The sequence below is a fragment of the Perissodus microlepis genome, chromosome 1 (genome assembly GCF_051167445.1).
Source record: "Perissodus microlepis isolate ML-2025 ecotype Zambia chromosome 1, ASM5116744v1, whole genome shotgun sequence".
Classification (NCBI taxonomy): Eukaryota; Metazoa; Chordata; class Actinopteri; order Cichliformes; family Cichlidae; genus Perissodus; species Perissodus microlepis.
This window is the reverse complement of record NC_140461.1, coordinates 33,853,422-33,875,872: the sequence shown is the minus strand read 5'-3', so window position 1 is coordinate 33,875,872 and position 22,451 is coordinate 33,853,422. Positions and strand designations below refer to the sequence as shown.

General features: G+C 39.7%; 1 protein-coding gene across 3 annotated transcripts; it reads right to left on the bottom strand.

The window, feature by feature from the left end:
- Positions 1 to 255: 255 nt before the first annotated feature.
- On the bottom strand, positions 256 to 22,160 carry LOC146394133 (uncharacterized). Of its 3 annotated transcripts, none has more exons than XM_084908273.1 (5): positions 22,011 to 22,160; positions 21,732 to 21,887; positions 11,411 to 12,319; positions 11,055 to 11,165; positions 256 to 365 (listed from the first exon to the last, which is right to left on the bottom strand). In XM_084908273.1, exons 3-5 carry the CDS (start codon positions 11,655 to 11,657, stop codon positions 316 to 318), a joined length of 408 nt encoding a protein of 135 aa, XP_084764399.1. In that variant the 5' UTR covers positions 11,658 to 12,319; positions 21,732 to 21,887; positions 22,011 to 22,160; the 3' UTR covers positions 256 to 315. The 3 variants fall into 3 exon arrangements, 2 of the variants coding, with proteins under 2 accessions (XP_084764399.1, XP_084764482.1); XR_014797193.1 differs by lacking the exon at positions 256 to 365 and adding an exon at positions 1,751 to 5,086 and having other exon boundaries at positions 11,411 to 12,316; XM_084908356.1 differs by lacking the exon at positions 256 to 365 and adding an exon at positions 1,751 to 5,086.
- Between the last annotated feature and the right edge of the window lie 291 nt (positions 22,161 to 22,451).

The following is a 22,451-nucleotide window of genomic DNA, read 5'->3' as shown; positions in this document are numbered from 1 at the left end:
CAAATTAGGCGATGACGTCATTTAGCGACTTCTAGCGACTTTTAGGACAACCAATAGCGATTTTCCTTACTGAGGAGTTGGCAACACTGCTTGTGACTTTCATATTAATCAGCCTAGTAGTTTAGATGCTTTCTCCCTGCCGAAGACAAATGACTATGAAGAGGTTATTCATATTTAAGCTCTAATTTGGCCTTCTTTTCTTCTTTTTGTGTTTGTTTGTGTCCTAGATGGCCTGACTCAGCCGGTGGGGGTAAACACTGTTTCTGAGTTTGCCTTCGCCCAAGCAGTGCAGAAATGTCTCCGCTACGCTCCGGATCACATGAGTGGTGCGGGATGCCTGATATCCAGCCCGATCCCCGAGTAAACTAAAAAAAAAAAAAAAAAAAGTGACCTGTAATCAATACATGTAACAAAGAAACTTTTTTTAATATAATAAATTACTTTGTTACTGATACAGAGATGTCTGTCATTTTTTTTTTATTACATAATGCCAGATGCTTCATATTATAGGGATATTATTATGGACATAACAAATTGTAAGACAATGTCCAGCATATAATGGGTTTCCTATTTGTGGATCATACACAATTGTCTTTTTTGCAGGTTTAACCTCCTAGGACCTGGCGTCTGTGGACATGACATTTTGGGTTGTCTAGACCAAAATACTAATTTTTGCTCTACAAGGGCCTGATATCCACTTACGAGGACATTATGCTGCCACTCTTCTATCAAAATTTTAAACAAATATCCTCATGTGTCTCTCAATTTTCTTAAAAACAAAAATCAGGTAAAAAAAAAATAATAAAATCTGGTAATTCTTTGTTTTTACATTCATTGGGTCCCAATATTCCCAAATATCAAAGATAAATTAAAAATATATGCCATGGAAGAGCTCGGGTCTTAGGAGGTTAAGTATTGCTGGTAATTTGCAGTGGTTTAGTATTGATACAAAGTACTGATTTTTAATCATGACTTTGTTTCAATAGTTTCAAAAGTGATGGAAAATCAACATCAGAGTTCAACAGTGATTCAATATCAGAATTTTACTTTGTTTCAACATTAACAGTGTTTGAAAATTTTGTGTCGAATCTATGTCAGCGTTCAACATTGATTCAATATCAAAACCTGACGTTGTTTCAATATTTAAAAAAAAAAAAAAAAAAAAAGAGTGACGTTAAGTCAACTTCAGATTTCAACGTTGATTCAATAGAATCATCTGATATTGACTAAACATTGTTTCAATGTCTCCTTGCTATCTGGGCTGGAGCTTATGATCATCAAGTGCAGACCGTTGTACTTACTGAGGGAATTTTCAGCCATACTGTTCGGTGCACTCTATCCCTCCCTGCTCCTATAACAACAACAGCAGTGGGGCACTGAATGAACTGTATCAGCATGTCAGTAAGCCTCCAAAAGTTGTAGTAAATATGCAGATGAACATTTAACTTAGTCTGATACTATGATTAAATTATACAGCTTACTGAAGGCTGACACAAAGCGGAAGCGCCTTTCTGCAACAACATCGGCTAAAGGGCGGGTGCCTGCTCTTCGTAATCATCATTTTTCTGATAGAAAGTGCAATAATATAAAATACAGTCACAATTAAATTGTGTTAATATTTATCTAAAGCTTTTTTCCACACGTCATTAAAAATGTACATGTGCCAATAAAGCTCTGAGCCACAGACCTGCAGGATTGTAGGTTGGACAATCCTGCAGGTGAAAAATTTTTTAATATTAAATGACGTCTACACCATCATGTCGTCTTGTTTTCAGCTGCACCAAAACTTTAAATCAAAGCACAGGGCAAACCTCAGAATGCTGATATACTTTATTCTGGAACAACACATTCTCCATAAAAGACTTACATACACAAACTCACACATTCACTTAAATAGATAGAAACACGTACAACTCCTGAAGCCTTCCAAGCTGACAGAAAAGATTGATTTTATGCTTTCGTTTAGATTGTGTATTTATCTTATTTTGACTTTGGCTCTACTTGAGTGTTTTTGCGTTTAAGAAAATGCTTTCCTTTAAAAACATTTAATATGGTATGTAAAAAGTTAGTAAAACAAGTGAAACAGATGACAGCTGAAACAAAAATCAATTTCTAATGAGTAATTAATTTTGAAAGACCGGTTGAATATTTACTTTACTAGAATAATATTTTAATGTATTATTAATCAAATGTATAATTGAGAGAAGAATTAAATAACTAAAAAAATCAATAGCTGCAGCGCTAATGTGTAGTCTTTAATCTCCTCATTAAGAACCACAAATAGTCACTTAAGAGTCACTGGCAGCATTTTAAACAAGAGGATAGATTTAAGGGACATGTGTAACACCCGTCCCACGTTCTATTTAGAGGGGCCCTGGGTTCCTGTTGTTACTTCCTACTGATACTCCTTTTTGATGCTTATGATATGACATATGCATTAAAACTACATTATATGGAAATAAACCACACGCAAGCAGGTCAATTATAAAGTTAACTCCACTTTAGTGAATGAAAACAAAAGAAAGTAAAATTAATAAAGTTTGTTAAACAATGGTAAGGTATTTACCTCAACAGAAACCAAATAACTAAATATTATTGTGGGCCCACACGCACTCTCACCGACACACACACACACACCTTAACTGCTACAGTCTTTCTGCTAGCAAACACCTCGTTGCAGGCCTGAGTCGTGGCTCGGGTGCGTTGGGACCTAAAACAACATGGCCGCTTCACTTGTTGCCAAGCAGTAAAATAAAAATGCACGTGCAAACAATAGTACTCACACCTCCAGGCAGTACAAGAGGATAGCGGGGGAAACTGGGTCAAGGCCGGCAGCAGAACTCAGTTGTTGTCTCCACGTGCTCCCACGTGAACACATAAGTTCAACACACTAGCAGAAGGGACCTCTCTGACACGCCAGCAAGACGTCCGTCTCCTCCTACTCACAGCAGGGTACAACAGTTTCACATTCATCGCCAGTCTATGAACTCTGTGTCCACTTGACACTGTTGTTCATCTCTCGTCTCTCTCCCTGAAGAGTGCACACAGCTCCCCACTTACTCCCACCCCATCTACCTGAGACTACTTCAGGGTTCACTGGAGCTGTAGTACACATCAATACCATTTCAAAAAAAAAAAAAAAAAAAAAGACATAAACCTCAAAATACAAATAAAAAGGCTGTGCATTTAACTGACACACATCACATACTTTACAGCCATTTGTATACGTTCTTGAACACGGTGAACATTTTCAATTCACTATCAATATAAATGAACTATTTAAATAAATGAGCCACTTATATAGCCAGGGCTACACATGTATGGCATATTAACTTCTGCAGTTCATTGGAATAAACTACACAAATAAAAAAAGGGCAGTTTATTCTACAGGCTATAAAAGCCATATGCCCCCACTTATGTGGACAATATTCTCACCCCGCTCACTCATTCTGAATAATACTAAACCTAATATTATAAACTAGCATTAAACATTCAGAGAATAGTAAGATGAAGTCAAAGTCTGTATATAATTAAGGTTCAGGGTAACTCAAAATTTTGCTTACAAATTAGTTGGTACATACTCATTTCAGAGGTTCACCAACAGGGATGTGCAACTTGTGTTATTTCATCTACAGCTATGCAAACAGTTTTACATAGAGTGGTACTTGAACAGTGCATTCCAAATAAATGTAATCACTCAAAGGACTTCACCCATTCACACTAGTGATCCAGAAAGCTTTATTTCAAAGCATATTTTCAACAAAACTGTACACAGAATATAACTCAGCATACAGCACTATGAATGTCTGCCTGCATTGTCCTTGCCCACATCTCGCCCACTGGAGGGGTGGCCCCTACGACCTCCCCTCGTGACGAATGGAAGGGCGGCTCTCACCACCTTTGGAGTGTGGAACTTGCCACCTTTGGCGACATGGCCCTCAAGGCCGCCCTCACGACCTTTGGAGTGGACCTCTTTGCCTGAATGAACTGATGTTGGATGACCACCTAATGAAGTTTGCCTGATTTGTTGGTCATCATCTGTAAGTTGGCTGCCACCACTTGAGAAAAACCCATGCAAGCTTTCTGAGGGTGCGTGTCCTCTTTGTTGGTCAAATAAAGTTGCTTGAATAACTGAGGAATAGCTCCCAACACCTTTGGAAGGGTGGCAACCATGACTTGAAATTTGTTGATTACCTAATAATTTGATCAAGCTGGCCACCTTGTGACCACTGCTCTCGCCACCTTTCGAGGGGCGGCCCTCATGACCACTGCGCTCACCACCTTTCGAGGGGCGGCCCTCATGACCACTGCGCTCGCCACCTTTCGAGGGGCGGCCCTCATGACCACTGCTCCGGCCACCTTGACCACTGCTCCCGCCACCTTTCGAGGGGCGGCCCTCATGACCACTGCTCCCGCCACCTTGACCACTGCTCCCGCCACCTTGACCACTGCTCCCGCCACCTTTCGAGGGGCGGCCCTCATGACCACTGCTCTCGCCACCTTTCGAGGGGCGGCCCTCATGACCACTGTCTCGCCACCTTTCGAGGGGCGGCCCTCATGACCACTGCTCCCGCCACCTTTCGAGGGGCGGCCCTCATGACCACTGCTCCCGCCACCTTTCGAGGGGCGGCCCTCATGACCACTGCTCCCGCCACCTTGACCACTACTGGCTGCTGCTAAACCCTTGCAAGGGACCATGAGGGAACCTTGATGGGTATTGGCTGCTAGGTGGGTGTTTGTGTGAATGTTCACTGCAGGGGAAATTTTCCTCCAAAGAGGTACAGCAGGGTAGATCATCTACTAAAGGGTCACAGCAGGGTAGATCATCTACTAAAGGGTCACAGCAGGGTAGATCATCATCTGATGTTTCACAGCAGGGAAGGTCATCCTGTTCCTCTGCACCATCACAAGAAGGTCCATCAGGAATTACCACCTGTGTCAGAGTTGTTTCCACAGTGACAGCCACATTTGAGTCCCAAAGAGCTCTTGGGTGACGATCCTGTTTCCTTTGTTTAACTCTACAAGCTGCCAGCACTGTAGACATCTCACCAGCTGAGTCCGAATATGTCATTTCAAGGATGGAATCCTGGGGGGGGGAAAAAAAAAAAAAAAAAGAATATTCAGGTTTTAACACTCTGAATTCTTTACCAATTTAATTCTGTGCTTGATATCCTTACGGTGTCACATTGTGTGGATATCTGCACAAGCACTGATCCAGAAGTTGTTGTTAGTATCCTCTTTAACACCACATCTTTACCAAGAGCCTTGACCCTGTGCAGTCTTCCTCCAAGGGGGAGTTTTACTAGGATTTTTGTTGATCTGCAACTCACTGCTGGTGTTGCCACACACTGAGATGATGCGGGATGCTCACAATTGATCGCAGCCATCATATTGGCTTGTTGCAGGTAGTCAAAGTAACTCACTTTCATTTGTCGAAACCATGTTCCATTTGAGATTTGCAGAAAAAAAAACAAAAACCCACAGGCAACAAATATAGTTTGTACAACGGCGTAGATTTGGCATGGACGGAAGGGACATGTCCCCACCAATATCCAGCGATTATTGAATTGTCCCCACCAATAATTTGATCTCTTCGAGTAAAGAAAAACTAACCCGATAGAAAGAAAAAAAAAACATCGGTCGACGTCTCATTCACCCAGCGGTGCAGAAAGAGTTAAATTACGTTCTCTACTGGAGTCCTACGTCATGTAACAAATATGGCCAATGTGATTGGCTGTGCCTTTCAGGGAGCTCTGTTTAGTTTTAGCAGCGGCAAGCCTGCGCTGCAAGGAGGAGAGGAGGATGGCAGCAAAAAGGAAGAAGCTGGATATAAGAAAGTATTTTTCAAAGAAACCTGTAAGTCACTTAAAGTCAAGTTCACTCATAAAATGTGTCCGTCATAATAACATTACAGGCTATGCTAGGCTTTGGCCCACATCAGTCTAAAACTGTATGTAACCATGAATAACGTGTTTTGGAAACTAACTGCACAACAGGCGGCACTATTAGTTATCTCAGTCTCCCACAGTAGCATTTCTAATTTTGATTGAAACTGTCAGAGAAAACAGCAGCCTCGAGCAAGCCAGGATATTAGTTTACAGAGGCTGTTAAAATTATATGTCTGACGTTAAATGTTGGTGACACAATAATTTCATCCTAATGGTACTGACATATTCATAGGGTTAATTTTTGAGACAAAATATCATGAGGTAGTCATGATTTTGCAAATATTCCAACCAACAATGGTGATACAAGATCACAGGTGAAATTGGATGATGACTTGATGTTTCATGACTGTATTTGAAGCACATGTGTGACTGCATGTATTTGGAATGTCTCATTGTTATTTATCAGGTGACAGCGGCAGCTCTGCCATGTTGTAGCTCGGACAGAGGTGAAGATGCGAGGTCACAGGTGACTGACTGATGATTTGGTGCTATAGATTAACTAGTATTTATTATCATGACAATTGTTAGGCTGCTGATGTAAATTGATTCATTAGTGTATATTTGACAAAGAATCTGAATTGACACGTCTCACTTTTTATATGGCACGAATCAATGTGTTATTTTATCAGGTGGCAATATGTCCTAGTGCAGTCAGAGGGGAAGAGCCAGGGCCAAAGGTGAGGCACATCAAGCACATAATTTTAATCTGAGGATAAAACGCATGTACTGAGGCTAAAAGAAGCTTCAGTGCTCTCAGAAGACTAAAAACATGGCTAAGGTTAACAGTGACTCGAATGAGATTAAACAATGCTGCTGTATGCCATGTCCACCAGGAGAGACTGGACAGTATAGATGTAAAACCAATATGCCAGCAGTTTATCTCAGTTAACGAGAGGAGAAGGCATGTGTGTGGCCCCTTCACATAGTGGACATTGAGTTGTTGTGTGGGACACCAGTAGTCCATGTCTGTTGCTGTAACAGTAGTTCATGTTTGGAATAAAAAAAAAATCCCAGCTCACTGATTTGATCGGGGGAATAGTGCCTAAAATGTTGCATAATTTTGCTGAGAGATCTTTTACTTAGATGAGTAGTTTTATGGACAAAACCCACCAGGTCATTCAGTGTTCCCTTAGTGCTAATGTATAAGAGATGTTGGTGTACTATAACTGAAGTAATGTTGTTAAGTCCTTAAAGTCATATTCTTTTATTGTCATGACTGTATTTGAAGCTATTTTTATGTTTGTATGATATCTGATTTAAATGAAATATGGCTGAAGTAAACTAAACTCTAAAATACTTAGTCATTTGTTTAATAGTAATTTAACATTATATAATTCAAATGTAAAACTATGAATTGTAATTTTAAATGGTTTAAAAGCATGTAGAATAGCATATGTAGGCAAGTGTATTTCTCCTTTTTTTTTTTTTTAAATCAAGAAGCAAAGACAAAAAGGGGGAAAAAAAGAAACAGGGCAGGGTTCGATGGTTGAATCATCCATCCCCACCAATGCCAAAACCAAATCTACGCCCTTGAGTTTGTAACTTAGAATACTTTACCTCAAATTATATATACACACTAGAGATTTGTCCTTAGATCATCCCATTAAATGCTTCAAAATATTAAATTGATTTGCACCCCACAATCACCATGTACTCAAACTGACTCAACAGAACAAAAACTAAACGTACTACTGTGTCAAGCTGAGCGTATTAAATGAAAGCTTAACTGCAATGATTCAATTTGAATAATGCGATTATAAAAAATTCTAATTGTTTGCTTCATTTAACACACGGCTCTGTAGCGCACTGTCGCCATGGAAATGCAAGCAACATTTGCAACTAAAAACATACCTGCAATGCAAACATTTTTTGATGCAAATGTATATAAAAGTTTAACATCAAGCTCACCCACACTGATAACAGCAGCTATGATGATGCTGTGACAGTTTAACCCAGAGCCATTTTAGACACCTTGCAAAGAGCAAAGCGGTGGAGCCATTACAGAGATTGTGAGCTCAGGTAGAGTGAAAGAAAATGTCTTTCTAGCCTCAAAAACCGCAGCGACTGTTCATGTAATCACCATTAAACCCTTTACTGGGAAAAAGCTAGTGTGAGTCCTTCATCAAAGCGCCTGATGAAGAAACACGAGCGTAGAGAAAAGGAAACTTTGTAGCTGTTCTGTCCACCACACAGCAAAAAAAACCCAAAAAACAAAAACCTGCATTAAGTCTCCAGAACTTAAGGCGATACGTGTAGCAAACAGGGGTGAGTCTAAAAAGGGGGGCATGAGGTGTACCAAACCAAATTAATTTGAAGGCTTTTATTACATTATATTTCACTTTTAATCTAAAAAGTGTTAAACTGCATTAATATTTAAAAAATATAAAAAGGCCGTTTTCACAAGCTAACAGAGATCTACATAGGCCAGTAGAATTCAGAAGCAATGTTAAGTTTTTTTATGCCTTAGTTTAGATTTCATATACATTTATTTTTTACTTGAGATCAATTATATATTTCGCATTTAAGAAAAAGCCTTCTTTTTAAAAAGTAATATAATATGGCACATAAATACAATCAGAACATTTGTCTTTTTTGTTAGACGTTTGCACCAAAACATTGTCCTTTCTAAAATGGAAACCAATGAACAGTTCATTTAGGAAAAAACAATGTTTCTTTTGAATATCATTGCTCATTAAGAGATAAGTTTATCATTTGATTACTGATCAAGGGAATAATTTATAGATTACTTGATTACTAAAATAATCCTAAATCAAGCCCTAAACTGAAGTCATTCCCTCTATAGATAGATGTAATGCATATTGACATTCAAGTTTGTTTGTTTTTTTAAATTAGTTTTTGTTGAACCTTTTTTGATCTTCCATCTTATTTTAAATACTTTGTGCTTCTTTTCCACCACCGCTACCCCCCGGGTACAACCCTTTCCCTTTATCTGGACCGGCACAAAGAAAATGATCAGCGTTGCTGCTTTACTAGGTGTAACAATTAAGTTTAATATCCAGGAATCCATGAAAACAGAATTTATTAAATTCAACAGAGTTAGAAGTTAGGAAGTTAGCTCACTAGTTTCCACCTATACATGATATGCCATGTTCTGACTGAGAGATTTCCGAAAAAAAATTAAAACGTACAGCTCTGCTATCACTTCCAACATAAATGAAGACAGAAAACTAAACAGCAGTGACTTTTGTAGGGTTACTGAAGTTGGACTAGCTGGTATATAATGATGTGCTACATGATCGCTAGCAAAACAGCTACATTAGCATGACATTAGCACAGTGAAGCTGAAGGATGAACGCTAACTTTTTTCCCCACTCGATAAAAGTTAACGTGATTGTTTCTGGTGGTTAGGGACAAATGCAGTTGCATGGCAGGATGCTATAAACGGACCAAACTTCAGTTAGGAAAACTACTGAGATAATCCATCCACAATACAAGGTTAGTCATTAATAACAACATTGGAATAGAGCAGCTGCGAGAGAATTCAGCATTAATGAATCAATGTTACGGAAGTGGAGGAAGCGCAGGTTTTGGCTTTCCCCATATTCCAAAAGTGCTTCGGGAATACAAGTAATTTGCTAAAACAAATTACTTGTATTCCCTCTCTTCACCATTACTGTCGCCCGGCATAATTTGCAGATGATATTGTTCTGTTCAACTTCCAACTGCTAAACCCAAACCAGGTCCATATGACCGACGTCACACTGGTCTTCTTTATGAGCACCACCTCCTCCCCACCTGTAAGCTCCATGCTAGCTTGCAGCGATGCGATTCTTTGGACCAAGACAGGTGCAGCTTGATGACATCATCAACATGCGCTATTGCGGTAGAGCAATAGTGTCATAATCTAAAGTTGGCCAAATTCATATCGTTTCTAACATATACCGTTTATACCACTCACCTCTACATATTTCTGATAGTCAGATGCTTGCAACACCAACCTTTCATTTGAATGTGCCCTGGGTTAAGTTAGATGATAATCCTTTGTGTCACAATTTAACCAAATTCCTGACATTATAGTAAGTGAATCCAGATGACACACACAAAAAAAAAAAAGCCTAGGTATGTTAAACATGCATTTACAGAGTCCAGGGCTATACTCCACTCACCTTCAGCCTAATGCTGAAAAACTGATCATAGTAGTCCACAGTGACCCAAACACAACATACTAGAAAAGCAACCCAAATGGTTTCTCAAGGAAAAGCAATGGGATATTGTTCAGTGGCCAAGTCAGTAACCTAATCTCGGCCCAATAAATGCTCTTCAGATACAGAAGGCAGTAGAATCATCCAACTGCAACTCAAAGTGGTTATGTTAAAGAGCTGGTAGATCATCTCAAGGGAGCATTCTACACTTCAGTCACTGTTTGCAAATAATTTTCATCGAAGTATTTTACATATAAAAAAAAATGCCATAATTCTTAAACAGAAGTGTAAAAAAAATGTTGCATTAACTAAATTTTTAAGTCTTAACACATCAAATTGATTTAGACAGTGGCAGACAGAGGCAAAGCTATACAATTATAGATCCAACTGTAAACTACTCAGGTTCACATCCCATAATGTAATAGGCATTTTCCCCTTTTTCACATAGTTTTGTTGTTTAGGGTCTTTTTCCTTCCTCAAAAATTTAAAAATGACCTTGAGATTTCTACTCTTGTGCTTCAGTAGCCTTAAAAATGCAGGTATGTAAATTCACATCACAGCAGTGTTCACTTGTTGCAAACATTTGAACCAATTTGTAATTTGTGAACAGTGTAAACAACGCATCTCCAGCTAAATAAATGAAGGCAAAGCAGTGTTTCTGTTTGAAGTGCAGAATTTAAAAACATAACTTGTGATATATTTTAACCTAATGACCGTATTTCCAAAAGTTTGGACACCGATTATTGGAGCCACAAAACCCTGCTGGTTGCCTAACACTCCGCCCCATCTGATGAAACGTCTTTGTCAATCTGTTCCAACAACAACAACAACAACAAATAATAAAGGAATTGCTTCGCCATCACAAATAGTAGAATTTCAGTAAATCTGCACTGTCATTTTACTCATGAAAGTCAGTTGTAAATGCATCTGCAGACAAACATACCATGCAGACGCAGGACAGAGTGTCGGTCCTGCCAGAACCGCAGATACAGTGATCTGTTGCTGCAGCGAAACTGTGGCCGGCCCAAGTGTGACATGTCTGCAGCATCTGAAACTGCAGAAACAGGTGGGGGAGCAAGTTACTGTTATGTCTGTAAGTTCTCAGTCATCCAGGTCATAGTCTAAGGAGCTTTAAAAGAAAGCAACTGGACTTTAAGTTCAAGACATTTCGCTTCTTATCTGAGAAACTTCTTCAGCTCTCTCTTTTTTAACACTAGTGACGTATTCTTTGATTAACTTCTTGTTGTAATTAAACATGGCTTCTATGGTAGTGAGTGCGGTGTGAAGGTGTATTCTTACCTTTGAGAAATTTCCAGACCGGCACCGGCAGAAAACCTCCACCGCTATGCTTGCCCACTAGCAGCTCGGGGTCAGATAACAGCGTCAGGGGTCGTGCAAAGCTACTTCTGAGTCCCAGCACTGTTTTTCTGCCATGGCTAGCCAGGCTAAAGTCGCCAAACAAATCCAAATCCAGGCAGTCATCATTGCCTTCGCTTTCTTCTTCGACCGTCCGGGATCCGCTGACATGGTCCCGGTCGGTAGGCATGCGTTTCTTTTTGGCCGCTAGGAAAATCCAAGGAGCAGTGGGAAACAGCTGAAAGCCGCCAGCACACCTGAGCTTGAAAAGCGCTCCTGACCACCTGGAACAACTTGGTGATTGGATAATTAGAACCGGAAGCTGACCAGCGGCTTTGTATGTGAATGGAGATTTTTTAATTTGTTTGTTTTTTAATTTTAATAACCTTAAGCTTTATTTAACAATGGATATGGAAACAGGTTTACGTCAAATAGAGCACAGATCATTATACATAAAACTTCAAAGAAATCATCAAAAAGAAAACATAAAGATAAATAAAACAAATACACGGTGACTTAAAGTTTTAAGATACAACAGCCGCATACATTAGGTTAAAAAAATCATATTCTTTTGTTTGCTTGTTTTCATTTAATAGCCAAACAGGATAAAAATGCTCCAAATTTAATTTAATTGAGGCTTAAACAAAAATTGAAATCAAAATGGAATAACCTGTTTTATAAAGTGGTAAAAACAAACTGAAACTTCAAATTGGTTGTTTTTGTCAGTTTACTTCTTTGATCCCTTCCTGCTCGGTGCCCGGTCCAGGTTCGGCTGTCCGTTGCCTCTAGATGCTCTGGATCTTCCAACCTTTGCCTGAGGGTGCCCCATCTGGTGCCTCCCTGCTTCTCCTGCTGGGATGGGAGTACAAGTACATTTCGTCTCACTCTCTCTCCCCACCCCCCCATCTCTCTCTTTCTCTCTCTCTCTCTCTCTCTCACACACTCACACACACAGACACACACACCACAAGAAGATTGTTGCTTTATGTTCCTGTGTATTTTCTCCTTTTTGTGTTCCAGGTGCTGCATGTTTGTTTTTGTTTTGTTTTTTTCAGGTGTGGGAGTGGGCAGTGGATTGTACTCTATTTGTACTCTATCCTACTATTACATCTTTACTATTAATATTAAATAATTAAAAATAAATTAGCAGGAAACCTATGGCATATTATATGCTGCAGGACTTTCAGTATGTTGTACTTCTCTGTTGTACTTCTCTTTCTCTGTTAAATGTATTTGATTTTAAGTGCCAGTTTTGGTTCATGGTGCATTTCATCTGCCAGACATTCTGATTATATTCTAAAAAGTTCATTATAAAGCAAACTCATCATTAATAATAATAAGCATTACCTTACACCTTACAAGGCTGTTGTACATGGCTTCAGTATTCATTTTACTTCATGTTCATTCCCACAGCTGGTAAAAAAAAAACTGTGAATGTTAAAACTGTGAATGGTAAAAAACTGTGACTGAATCAGTCATGCTTGATATTTCCTTCAGCTCTGGGCACCATCTCCCGTTCAGCATGAGGCACTACTGTTCATCCTTCATTGATTTAAATTATGGCAGTTGAGGGAGCATGTTTTTATAGCTACAATTTGCGTTAGCACTTAATAGCTCGGTGGCACAGTGGTTCGTACTATTGTCTCAAAACAAGAAGGTCCTAAGTATGAATCCACTACCTACCACTACTAGTTCATGCATTTATTACTTCTAGGGTGGTCTACTGTAATTCATTGTTATCATTATATCCTAAAAACTCCCTGAAAAGCCTTCAGTTAATCCAAAATCCTGCAGCAAGAGTACTGACAGGGGCTAGAAAGAGAGAGCATATTTCTCATATTGGTTTCCCTTCATTGGCTCCTTGTTACAGTTTTTCTGAATTGCTAAAACACTAAATCCCATTGTAAAAACTAAACTGTCAACTATGAAAACTCTTCAAATCAATCCCAAAGTTGCCAAAATCTTGAACACAATTCATCTGGTTAGGACACCATTTGCAACTCTGAATCACCCATTCACCAAAACTCTAAACACATTCTCAAACACAAAACACATTTAGCGGTGTGGTGCACTTGTACCCAGAATGGTGCACACAGGCTACAGAAGTTAAACACAACTAACACACTGTTTTCATCATTAACACACTACCACTCAAAATTGAAAACACATGTTGCAACCCCTTCTTCTGCTTTTTGCTAGATTGAATACAGCTTCATCCACGAAGATGTGTTCATGAGGCCTAACCATTGAGTCAAGCTCAAAGATTCTCTGTACACAACAAACAAATTTTAGTTCTGTAAATGAAATAGTATGATGTACACATGTGCTATATATACAAGTATACATATAACTAAATGGTATTTTGTTTAGAATTGAAAGATTGAAAGAACAAGCATGTGCTCACAACACCAAGAGACACTTTTTGTGGATATGGTCCATCAGAATAATGCAATTTGACTGCATGAAATGCAGCAGTGGATTATAGAAGACAACATACATTTTGAATGTAGGAAAAAGGAGAAGAAAAGGTCACATTGTCATAGGTCAACGTACCATTATTGAATTGCCTGGCCAGCGTGGTGAAAATGTAACTGTGCTGCCATGAACAGCTATGGGGTTCTCCACAGTCATGTTACTGTTGGGCCATACAACAATGAACTTATAGTGACATTCCTGGATGGTCTACGGGATGCTTTGCTTGATTAGAGAGATTGCGAGCAGGCAGAGCATCCCATATCACTTGGGCCAATGTGAGCTTTCACCGTGGTCCAAGAATACGGTGACATACGCACATTGTGGTTTCACAATGTGCAGCATTTTATCAATACGTTTCTTCCACCGTACTCTCCCTTTTTGAACCCTATTGAGGAGTTTTCTCAGCATGGAGATGTAAAGTATACGACAGGGAAATCTGCTTCAAGCATTGAATGGAGCATGTGGTGAGATAAGAGTGGAATCTTGCCAGGGCTGAATTCGGCATGCTAAAGAATTCTTTCCTTGTGGCTTGCAAGGGAAACCATGGCCTGTGATGTGGATGAAGTCCTGTGGCCTGACCCAGCACAGAGGTGTGATGCTGAGGCAGAATAAGTTATCTGAATATGCTGTAAACAACAGTTTAGGAGCCAGTTTTGACAGTAGTGCTTGATTTTGAGTAGAGTTAAAATAGTTTTGGGTTGTCATGAAATCAATATCCTTAGTAGCCTTATTTTCCTATTATATTGTTTTATGTACTTTAATAATGAAGGCTTGTAGTGCAAGGCCACTTTTGACTCACAAACTAAGTGCTCATCCAGACTGAAAAACAGGAAGTTTTAGTGCACAGGCATATTAATAGATAAGACACAGAAAAGAGGAACTTTGCCATATAAGCAATGTTTGAAACTGTGTGACGTGCAAAGTACAGAAATAACACCATATAAGACATATGTGGAGCTAAAAATGTTAGAGCTCTTGCAACTGGCGTTTGGGCTGTGCAGGGGTCTCTCTCTTCCTGAAGATGATTGAATAAAAAGAAATATAAATGTTTTAACACACTATGAGTCGGTTTTCTCTGTTCTATCACGGGGACAAAAGAATCGGGGTTAATATTTGGTGTTTCCACCCAGTTCTTCGTGTGACAGAGAGAACAAATGTGGCCGAAGGTTGGATCTGATGTGAGGCGAACAGAAGACCGGTCTAAAAAGATTTAAAGGTAGGCACAAACCTGTTCAAAAAGCAAATTTGTGCATATTGGCTGAATTCTAAATTATCTGTTCGCTGAGTAGATGAGCTTAACTATTAAATTGGCTCAGTAGTGGTAAAACTAAATTCTTGAGAACAAAGTGAAGCTTTGAAGTAAGGATAATGAAACTGTGAGAAAAAGACAGTACTGAGATAAAAGTAACATGAGATGTTATGGTAAGAGAGAAAGGAGACCAATGTGTGTTTAGGAAAACACAGGATCATAGGTTATTGGTCATTTTATGGGTTAATAAGTGTCAAGTTCAGGGGTGCAGACCCCTCCCTATTAGAGACGTCTATTAGGGGCCGCCGGCATGCGGGACTGGAGATTGACCATCTACCAAGACTTGGGACCTTGGTTTAAAAATAGGTTATGATCAGAGGATCATTTTGGGAGACACTTATTTGTGAGTAAAAAGAGTAATTCTGGACGTGGAAGTCCGATGAGAAGGGCACCTTGAACTGGGCAAGGTGTCTAAGTGACTCAGGATTTCAGAGAATCGAGTCACTTGTGGTCTTGAGTTTTAATGGTAAATTAAATTTGAAGGAATTGATTATAAAGGAAAATCAATGTTTACCATGTTGAAGTAATTCTGAAGATATTACTAGATGTGCTGTGACACAAGTGAACAATCAGTTGTGTACATGGGGATACACAATTGTGTTGATATTGATGGATCGGCTGCGGTCCATGTGATAAGTTAATGGTGGGTGCACTGAGACAAGAAACTGTTTTAAATCTTCACTGGCTGCAGTGATATACATATGCTGAAGATTACTGGACCCATAGAGGTCCATTTGATGAAGTTCTTGGGCAGATAAATGACAGAAACAGTTTTTGAATCTTGTGAGAATTTTGAAGCACTGAGAGTGAGTTTTCTCCGTGCTTGGTGCGCAGTAAGGATTTTGAAGCACTGAGGCTGGATTTTCTCCGTGCTTGGTGCGCTGTGAGGACTTATATCACGGTTATAAGTCCAAAGTTTTATGCCCTGGAGGCCAAGAGTTGTGTAAAGAGAAGAACATGACTCAGAAAAGGGCATTTATGGTCATATTTTGTCTAATTTGGAGAGAATTGTCCCATATGTGTTTATTTCTCTTCTCTTTTAAGAGGACATACGCAGTTACTGGCTGCAGTGTACTTCCGCTTTCTGATTTTAAAAGCATGTTTGATAAAATACTCTTAGGAAAGCGTATTTTGAGTGATTCTAAGTGTGTGAATGTTGTGAGTACTGGATTTGAGTGATTCTGTGTGATTTGTACAAAATAACAAATAAGTAATAATAACACTACGTAGGTTCATAGCAGAGTGCGTAAAAAGAGGAAGTCTGAGAGAAAAGTGTGTGTGTGAGACGACGAAGTTCAGGGAAGGGTGCAAAATGCTGAGGAAAGTATTGTGTGGATGATGCTACAAAAAACTGAGCTGAAAGAATGGTGATATGTGTGGGAAAAACAAAAACAAAAACTGTTAATTGTGCTGAGGTCTGAAAGAGCTCTCCTAGGCACGCTGAAGATTTTAATGTGAATGCTTGCAAATGCAAAGAGCTTAGTATATTTAAGTGTGTGTGCGCGTGTACTGGGGGTACATTCTTTTTAGATCAACACTTAGCAGAGTTACAGAGGGTTTATAGACTGTAAATATAAAATAAGAGTTTGTTTAAGTTATAAAAGTAGATGACAATTCACTGAGATAAGAAGTGTGTGCGTAGGCAAACTGCAGGGTGTGTGTGTCAAACAGCATGTGAAACAGCAAGTCTGAATACAGCTTGTGAGCTGGTGAGAGACGTTGCAACATGAAAACAGAGGAATTAGAGACTGAATGTCTTAAGAAAAAGTAATAAAATGATATTAATTACATGTTTTAGTGTGTCAATACAGGTGGATTCTTCTCAACCTCAAAACATGAGTACAGCGGCAAAAGGATAGATTAACAGAATTGGGATGAGAAACAGGCCAGCCTTTGGCTTAAAAATTTTACAGCCTGACCTCTCATTCTGTCCCCACCCTGAGAAGAAGCTTAAAGGACAGTTAATCTCCTGATGAAGACAGAAGACAGACAGAACACAGTGTACTTGAAGAGTTAACAGCAGGCAAAAGTCAGTGCAACTGACCTATAACACTGAAGGGTCAAGCAGCAGCATGTATGAATACCACTGATGGAACATGAGCTTTGAATTACAAGCTGGAAACCTGACAAGTGACATGACTGTTTGAAGGCACTGGATATTTGCCATGCTGGGAATTAACCTAAAAGAAAAGACTGAAAGATTAACAGAGAAGAAACAGAGAAGATGAAACAGCTGAGTTGAGCTTGTTACCTGGAGATTTGAAGGCCAAACAGGACACTGTGAGAAGAGGGACAGGGACCAGTCAGAGGTCAAGCCTGGACGAGTTTGAGTGCGAGAGTACAGGATATAATTGGATCGAAAATGGAAGCTAAATCATGGAGGTTTAGGATTGTCCACCACATCAAAAAAAAAAAAAAAAAAAGAAGAAAAGAAAAGAAAAGAGAAAGACCGAGAAAATAAATACATGAACTAACAATTACATGAATGAATAGAAAACACACATACACAAATTGTTACATGTGAAATTATTTTTGGAAAGAATCAGAAGTGAGACAGTTTGAATCCACAGCTCAGTGGAAAGAGGCATGAGTTACACCTGATTACAAAAATACACATGCAATGAAGAAGCAGCTTACACTCAACATTAATATGAACACATAACATAAATGCAATGAAGAACACGCTTACACTTACATACATGACATAAATTGGTATTTCTGACTGGAGAGAGAGAAACGGGTCGGTTAAGCAGTGATGATAATAATGAAAATGTCTCAGTTTTGTTATTTTTAGACGCAAAGAAGACCTGGATCAATTTTCCACATGCAGCGGTCAGAAGAAAGTTATAGGTTAACATCACTGGAAATGTTCAGGCAAGTTTCTGGTTGAAGTGTTTACAGCGCCATGTGTTACTAAACCTCACCAGCGAGCTCTAACTCCTGGCTGAACAAAGAGGAATGCTGTTATTTAATGTGGGAAATCAAAATTTGGGTTAGCAAACCTGGGAAAGAGAAAACTGACTGTTTAAAGGGAAAATTGTGAAGGAGTCTGAAACACTGCAAAAAGAAACATATACAAACTCACACACACAAACAGAAAATGCATTAACCTCAGAAATACAAGAGAGCTCATGAAGACTAGACAGCATGTTGAGCGTGTGAGTCTGTTTATCATCTTGTCCAAATCTCTTAGTGTGTAGTAGTTTTTAGAAAAGAAAATTTAGAATTTAGTGATGATGGTGTGCAAGTTGTGTGGCTTTTAACAAGATTTTCTGTGTATTGAGCAGGTGAAATTATGTCAGTTGACCTCAGACTGTCAGGATGCTGAAGAACCTGAGGCCATTGAAATATGATGTGGGGAAAATGAACAGAGGGAGTGATTTAAGTCTGATTTCAGGCTATGTAAGTATTAGTTAAGCCAAAAGTAGGGCAAAACTTTTGTGACCCTGAAGTTCTAATCCCAACAACATATTGATAGATTAATAAGCAAAATTTTCTGTGTTTAAGATTTTTGAGGTTGTTGTAGTGATGGGTTGATTCGGTCAATTTGCTTTGGGTGTTCTTCTTATTTTAATAGAGGGAGTTTTATTAAACATGGACATGTCTAAGGGGGCCCATTATTTTTGTAACAGTGCACTTAGAGAAAATCAGGCAGGTGATTTTGTTTTGTGCTTTGATGAGCTAATAATCAGCTCTCTTTTTTCTGATTTTTGTTCTAAGCAGGCCTGCAAGAGTGAATAACAGTAATATTATTTTAGTGACAACAGTTTCTGAAGAGAAAGAGATAGCCTTTATTTGTCAGTTGCAGGTCTTTTGCCCACAACCGAGATGACAGACCTTGCCGACCATACATACAATACACAAACATCACATTGGGGAGACAGGTCAGGCTAGGTAGCGAGGAAAAAAACATCGAAATGTGTAACACAAAAGGATAATACGGGAATGCACAGATATCAACACACCATAGAACAATAAACACAGACAAGCAACATGGCAAAGTGTTCCAGTGTGTACATCTGATCTGGGACCGCTGCAATCTTTCGACTGCGCCTCCAACTGACCCGATGTCCACATCAGAGGGGAGGTAAGCATTGGAGGTGGCGTTGGATCCGGGGTAGGGAGGGTGATGCGTCAGTGAGTGCTTATCAGTATCAGTATATGTATGTGTGTGTGTGTCCATAGTTCAGCTGAGACAGTGTCCTTCGCCCTGCCAGGCTAAGTAAACAGTCTTCCAGCCAACCCAGGTGGCCTTGCATGGAATGGCAACTGTGATGGACTGTTCCAGTCTAAACACAGTCGTTATCAGGGTGTTTTGTTCAGCTCCGGCCTTGCGGCTGGCGACAAAGGGGTATCCGCATGAAGTGATGTTATTTTTTTACTTTAGTGCGAACAGCTCATATGAATTTCAAAGCAGTTCTACAGTCCAACACTGGTCTCTCAATCTCCCGTTGGAGAGCCGCGAGCTTCGCCATACTTGCGTTCTGTGATGTTGTCATTTCTTGTGCTCAAGGAGCCAATTTCTGAGAACTCACGGCAGTGTGCCTCCCCGAGATGTCATCCAATTTTGCGCCCAGAGATGTTATTCTGAGCTAGCCCTTCCGAGATGTATCCAGTCTGCAGTCAGAGATCTTATTCTGAGTATTCACAGCAGCTGTAGCCTCTCCAAGATCTTATCCGTGCTGACTCAATGAGCCCATTTTGAGAAACTCACGCCTCTCCCATCATTCCAATCCCAGCGGGCAGCCTTGTGGGGGTTTGAACAGCCGGTTCCGCTTTCTTAATTCTTCGATAAGTCAGGGCCAAGCCAGCTCCGATCAGCCAGAACCCTGTTATCATGGTTCCGAATAGGTAGATATCTTCAGCACTCAGGCTCACCTGAGCCCAAACTTCTCGTTGAGAAAGGGGTGTCAATTGCATTTAGGGACCAGTTGATCCAATCCATAATTCCTCTTTTAGGTTTTAGAGAACAGACTGTGAGAGAATGTTCCAGGGAAAATACAAAAAAAACACGAGACTAGACAAGGACATAAGCGTCCGCCTCCTCCGAGAGCCAAAGAAGGACCATTTCCTGCTGTGTGTTAAATGGAAGAAAAGCTAAATCGCCCACAATATGATAGTTTCACAATATATGATTGCGATTTTTAACATTTTGCAATAAGCGTAGTATTTGAATCACATTTAATGTGATTTATCACCTTTTTCAAACAGCAAGTCATCAGTCTGTAACTGAATGGGGTCAGACTGGCAGGTCTATCATTCTATGCTGGATGGTTTTTGTTCGAGCTGATTTATTCCACATTTGCTGGGCTAACGTTCTCTCAGAATGGTGACGCAGGAGTTTATTATGATTTTCATTGACTGATATTTGGTCTCCACATAAAATATCACATCACTGCTCCGTCTCAGTTCAGGTATAAAAACTGCTTGAGTGACTGAGCCTGTTTACTTTCAGACTATACATTTCTGCTTGGGTCAAAGTCTCCCGCTTTGTTAGCTGGACATTCTCCAACACCTCAGTCTCAACTCTGAAACAAAACCAGTGCATTGCTGATGAACCAGTAAAGCACAGTGCAGTGCAGTGGTGACCTATGCTGAGTACCGTCTGCGCATTTCTGTCTTGTGGAGATTAGAAAATTATTTTACTGTTACCATTATCATAACCATTATCATTACTGTTGCATTACTTATCATTTATCATTATCATTTCATCAAAGCATTTATTGAAGCTGTTGATGTTACATTAAATTCTGTATTTCAGGTGTGAGTATAATTACATAATAATCTTTCATTGCAGGTGCAACTGTAATCATGTTATACACATTGCATTTTTGTGCTTATTAAAGAGTTGAAGCTCGGTCAGTTGATGGTCTGAAGCTTTGGGCAGCGCGACGTCCGGCCGATCAATTGAGAAATTTAAAGTGACCCAAGCTATGAAAGAATTGCATACATGCTTACAATACACCACATATTATATAGAAACAGAATAGAGGCCTGTGTGTGTTCAGCAGCCTGCTGTATTGGAGTTTGCCTGGTAACAGATGACTCAGGAATTATACTTTTAAAATGTCTTTGTTTGTCGAGTGAGGTCAGGCACGGAGGTCAAGACACACATAAGGCTGCCTGTACACACATACACAGTATATAGACTTGTTTTGCTTGTAAACGGCATGTTCATGTTCTGTTCTGAAGTGCAGTAAGTGAAATAACAGGAAGCATCTGGCAGTGGCGGAGGAACAGAGGAAGGAACTGTTCTTTTTTGAATGTGTCCAATGCTGAGGATTACTGGAACTGATGCACGTTATCTATCTGCTTTGATGCATGACGTCCGTCATCAACTAGGTTATAAATACGACTGCTCGTTTATTGTTCGGGGGAGATTGACGCTATTTGTATGCCAGAGCTCATCTCCACCACACATGTGTGTAAATAAAATCATTGTTTTGACGCACAATGGACCTGCAGTCGTTTGTCTCTCACCTCAAAATACGAATCAGGACAGTCTGCAGCTGTCTGTTTCTCTCTTCCTGTTCGTCTTTCTCCTTTCTCAGTCTGTGATGTTCTTTCCTCAGCTCTTCCCCCCTCCTCTGCAGTTCCTCGACCTGCAGATGCAGTAAGGACGCCGTCTCCTTCTCTCTGTCACACACATCGGTAAATACAGAGCTGTCAACTCTGTCAGTGTCGTTCACTAATTCATTTACAAGCATGAATTACACAAAAGTGTAGCATAAAATCTGAATTGATTTTCTCTGTGTGAACCTGCTCAGTACGTCCATAATGTGGCCAAGCTCCTGCTGCTGTTGTTGTGTGTGTGTGTGTGTGTGTAGCTGCTGGTTGTCGTCCTCCAGCTGCTGCAGTCGCAGGTGCAGGGCTGCTCTCTGCTCACCGAGCTGCTGCAGAGATCGCTGTGCCCCCTGACACACACACACACACACACACACACAGTAAGGCTTTTGACTAGCATACACATAACCATACTGATTCAGACTGCAGGCGTGCGTGTGCCGCTTTTTGACTGTATAATGAACATCAGGCTGAATAACTTTAGACATCTAAAATACATTTGCAATATTTTAAATGTGATAATGATTTTTTATTTCATTTAATTTATTTAAATTAGTTAAAATTAAGGAGCTGTCCTACAACAAAATTACGCTTTAATACAACATTAAGGGAAAATTGAATTTATCAGAAATGTGT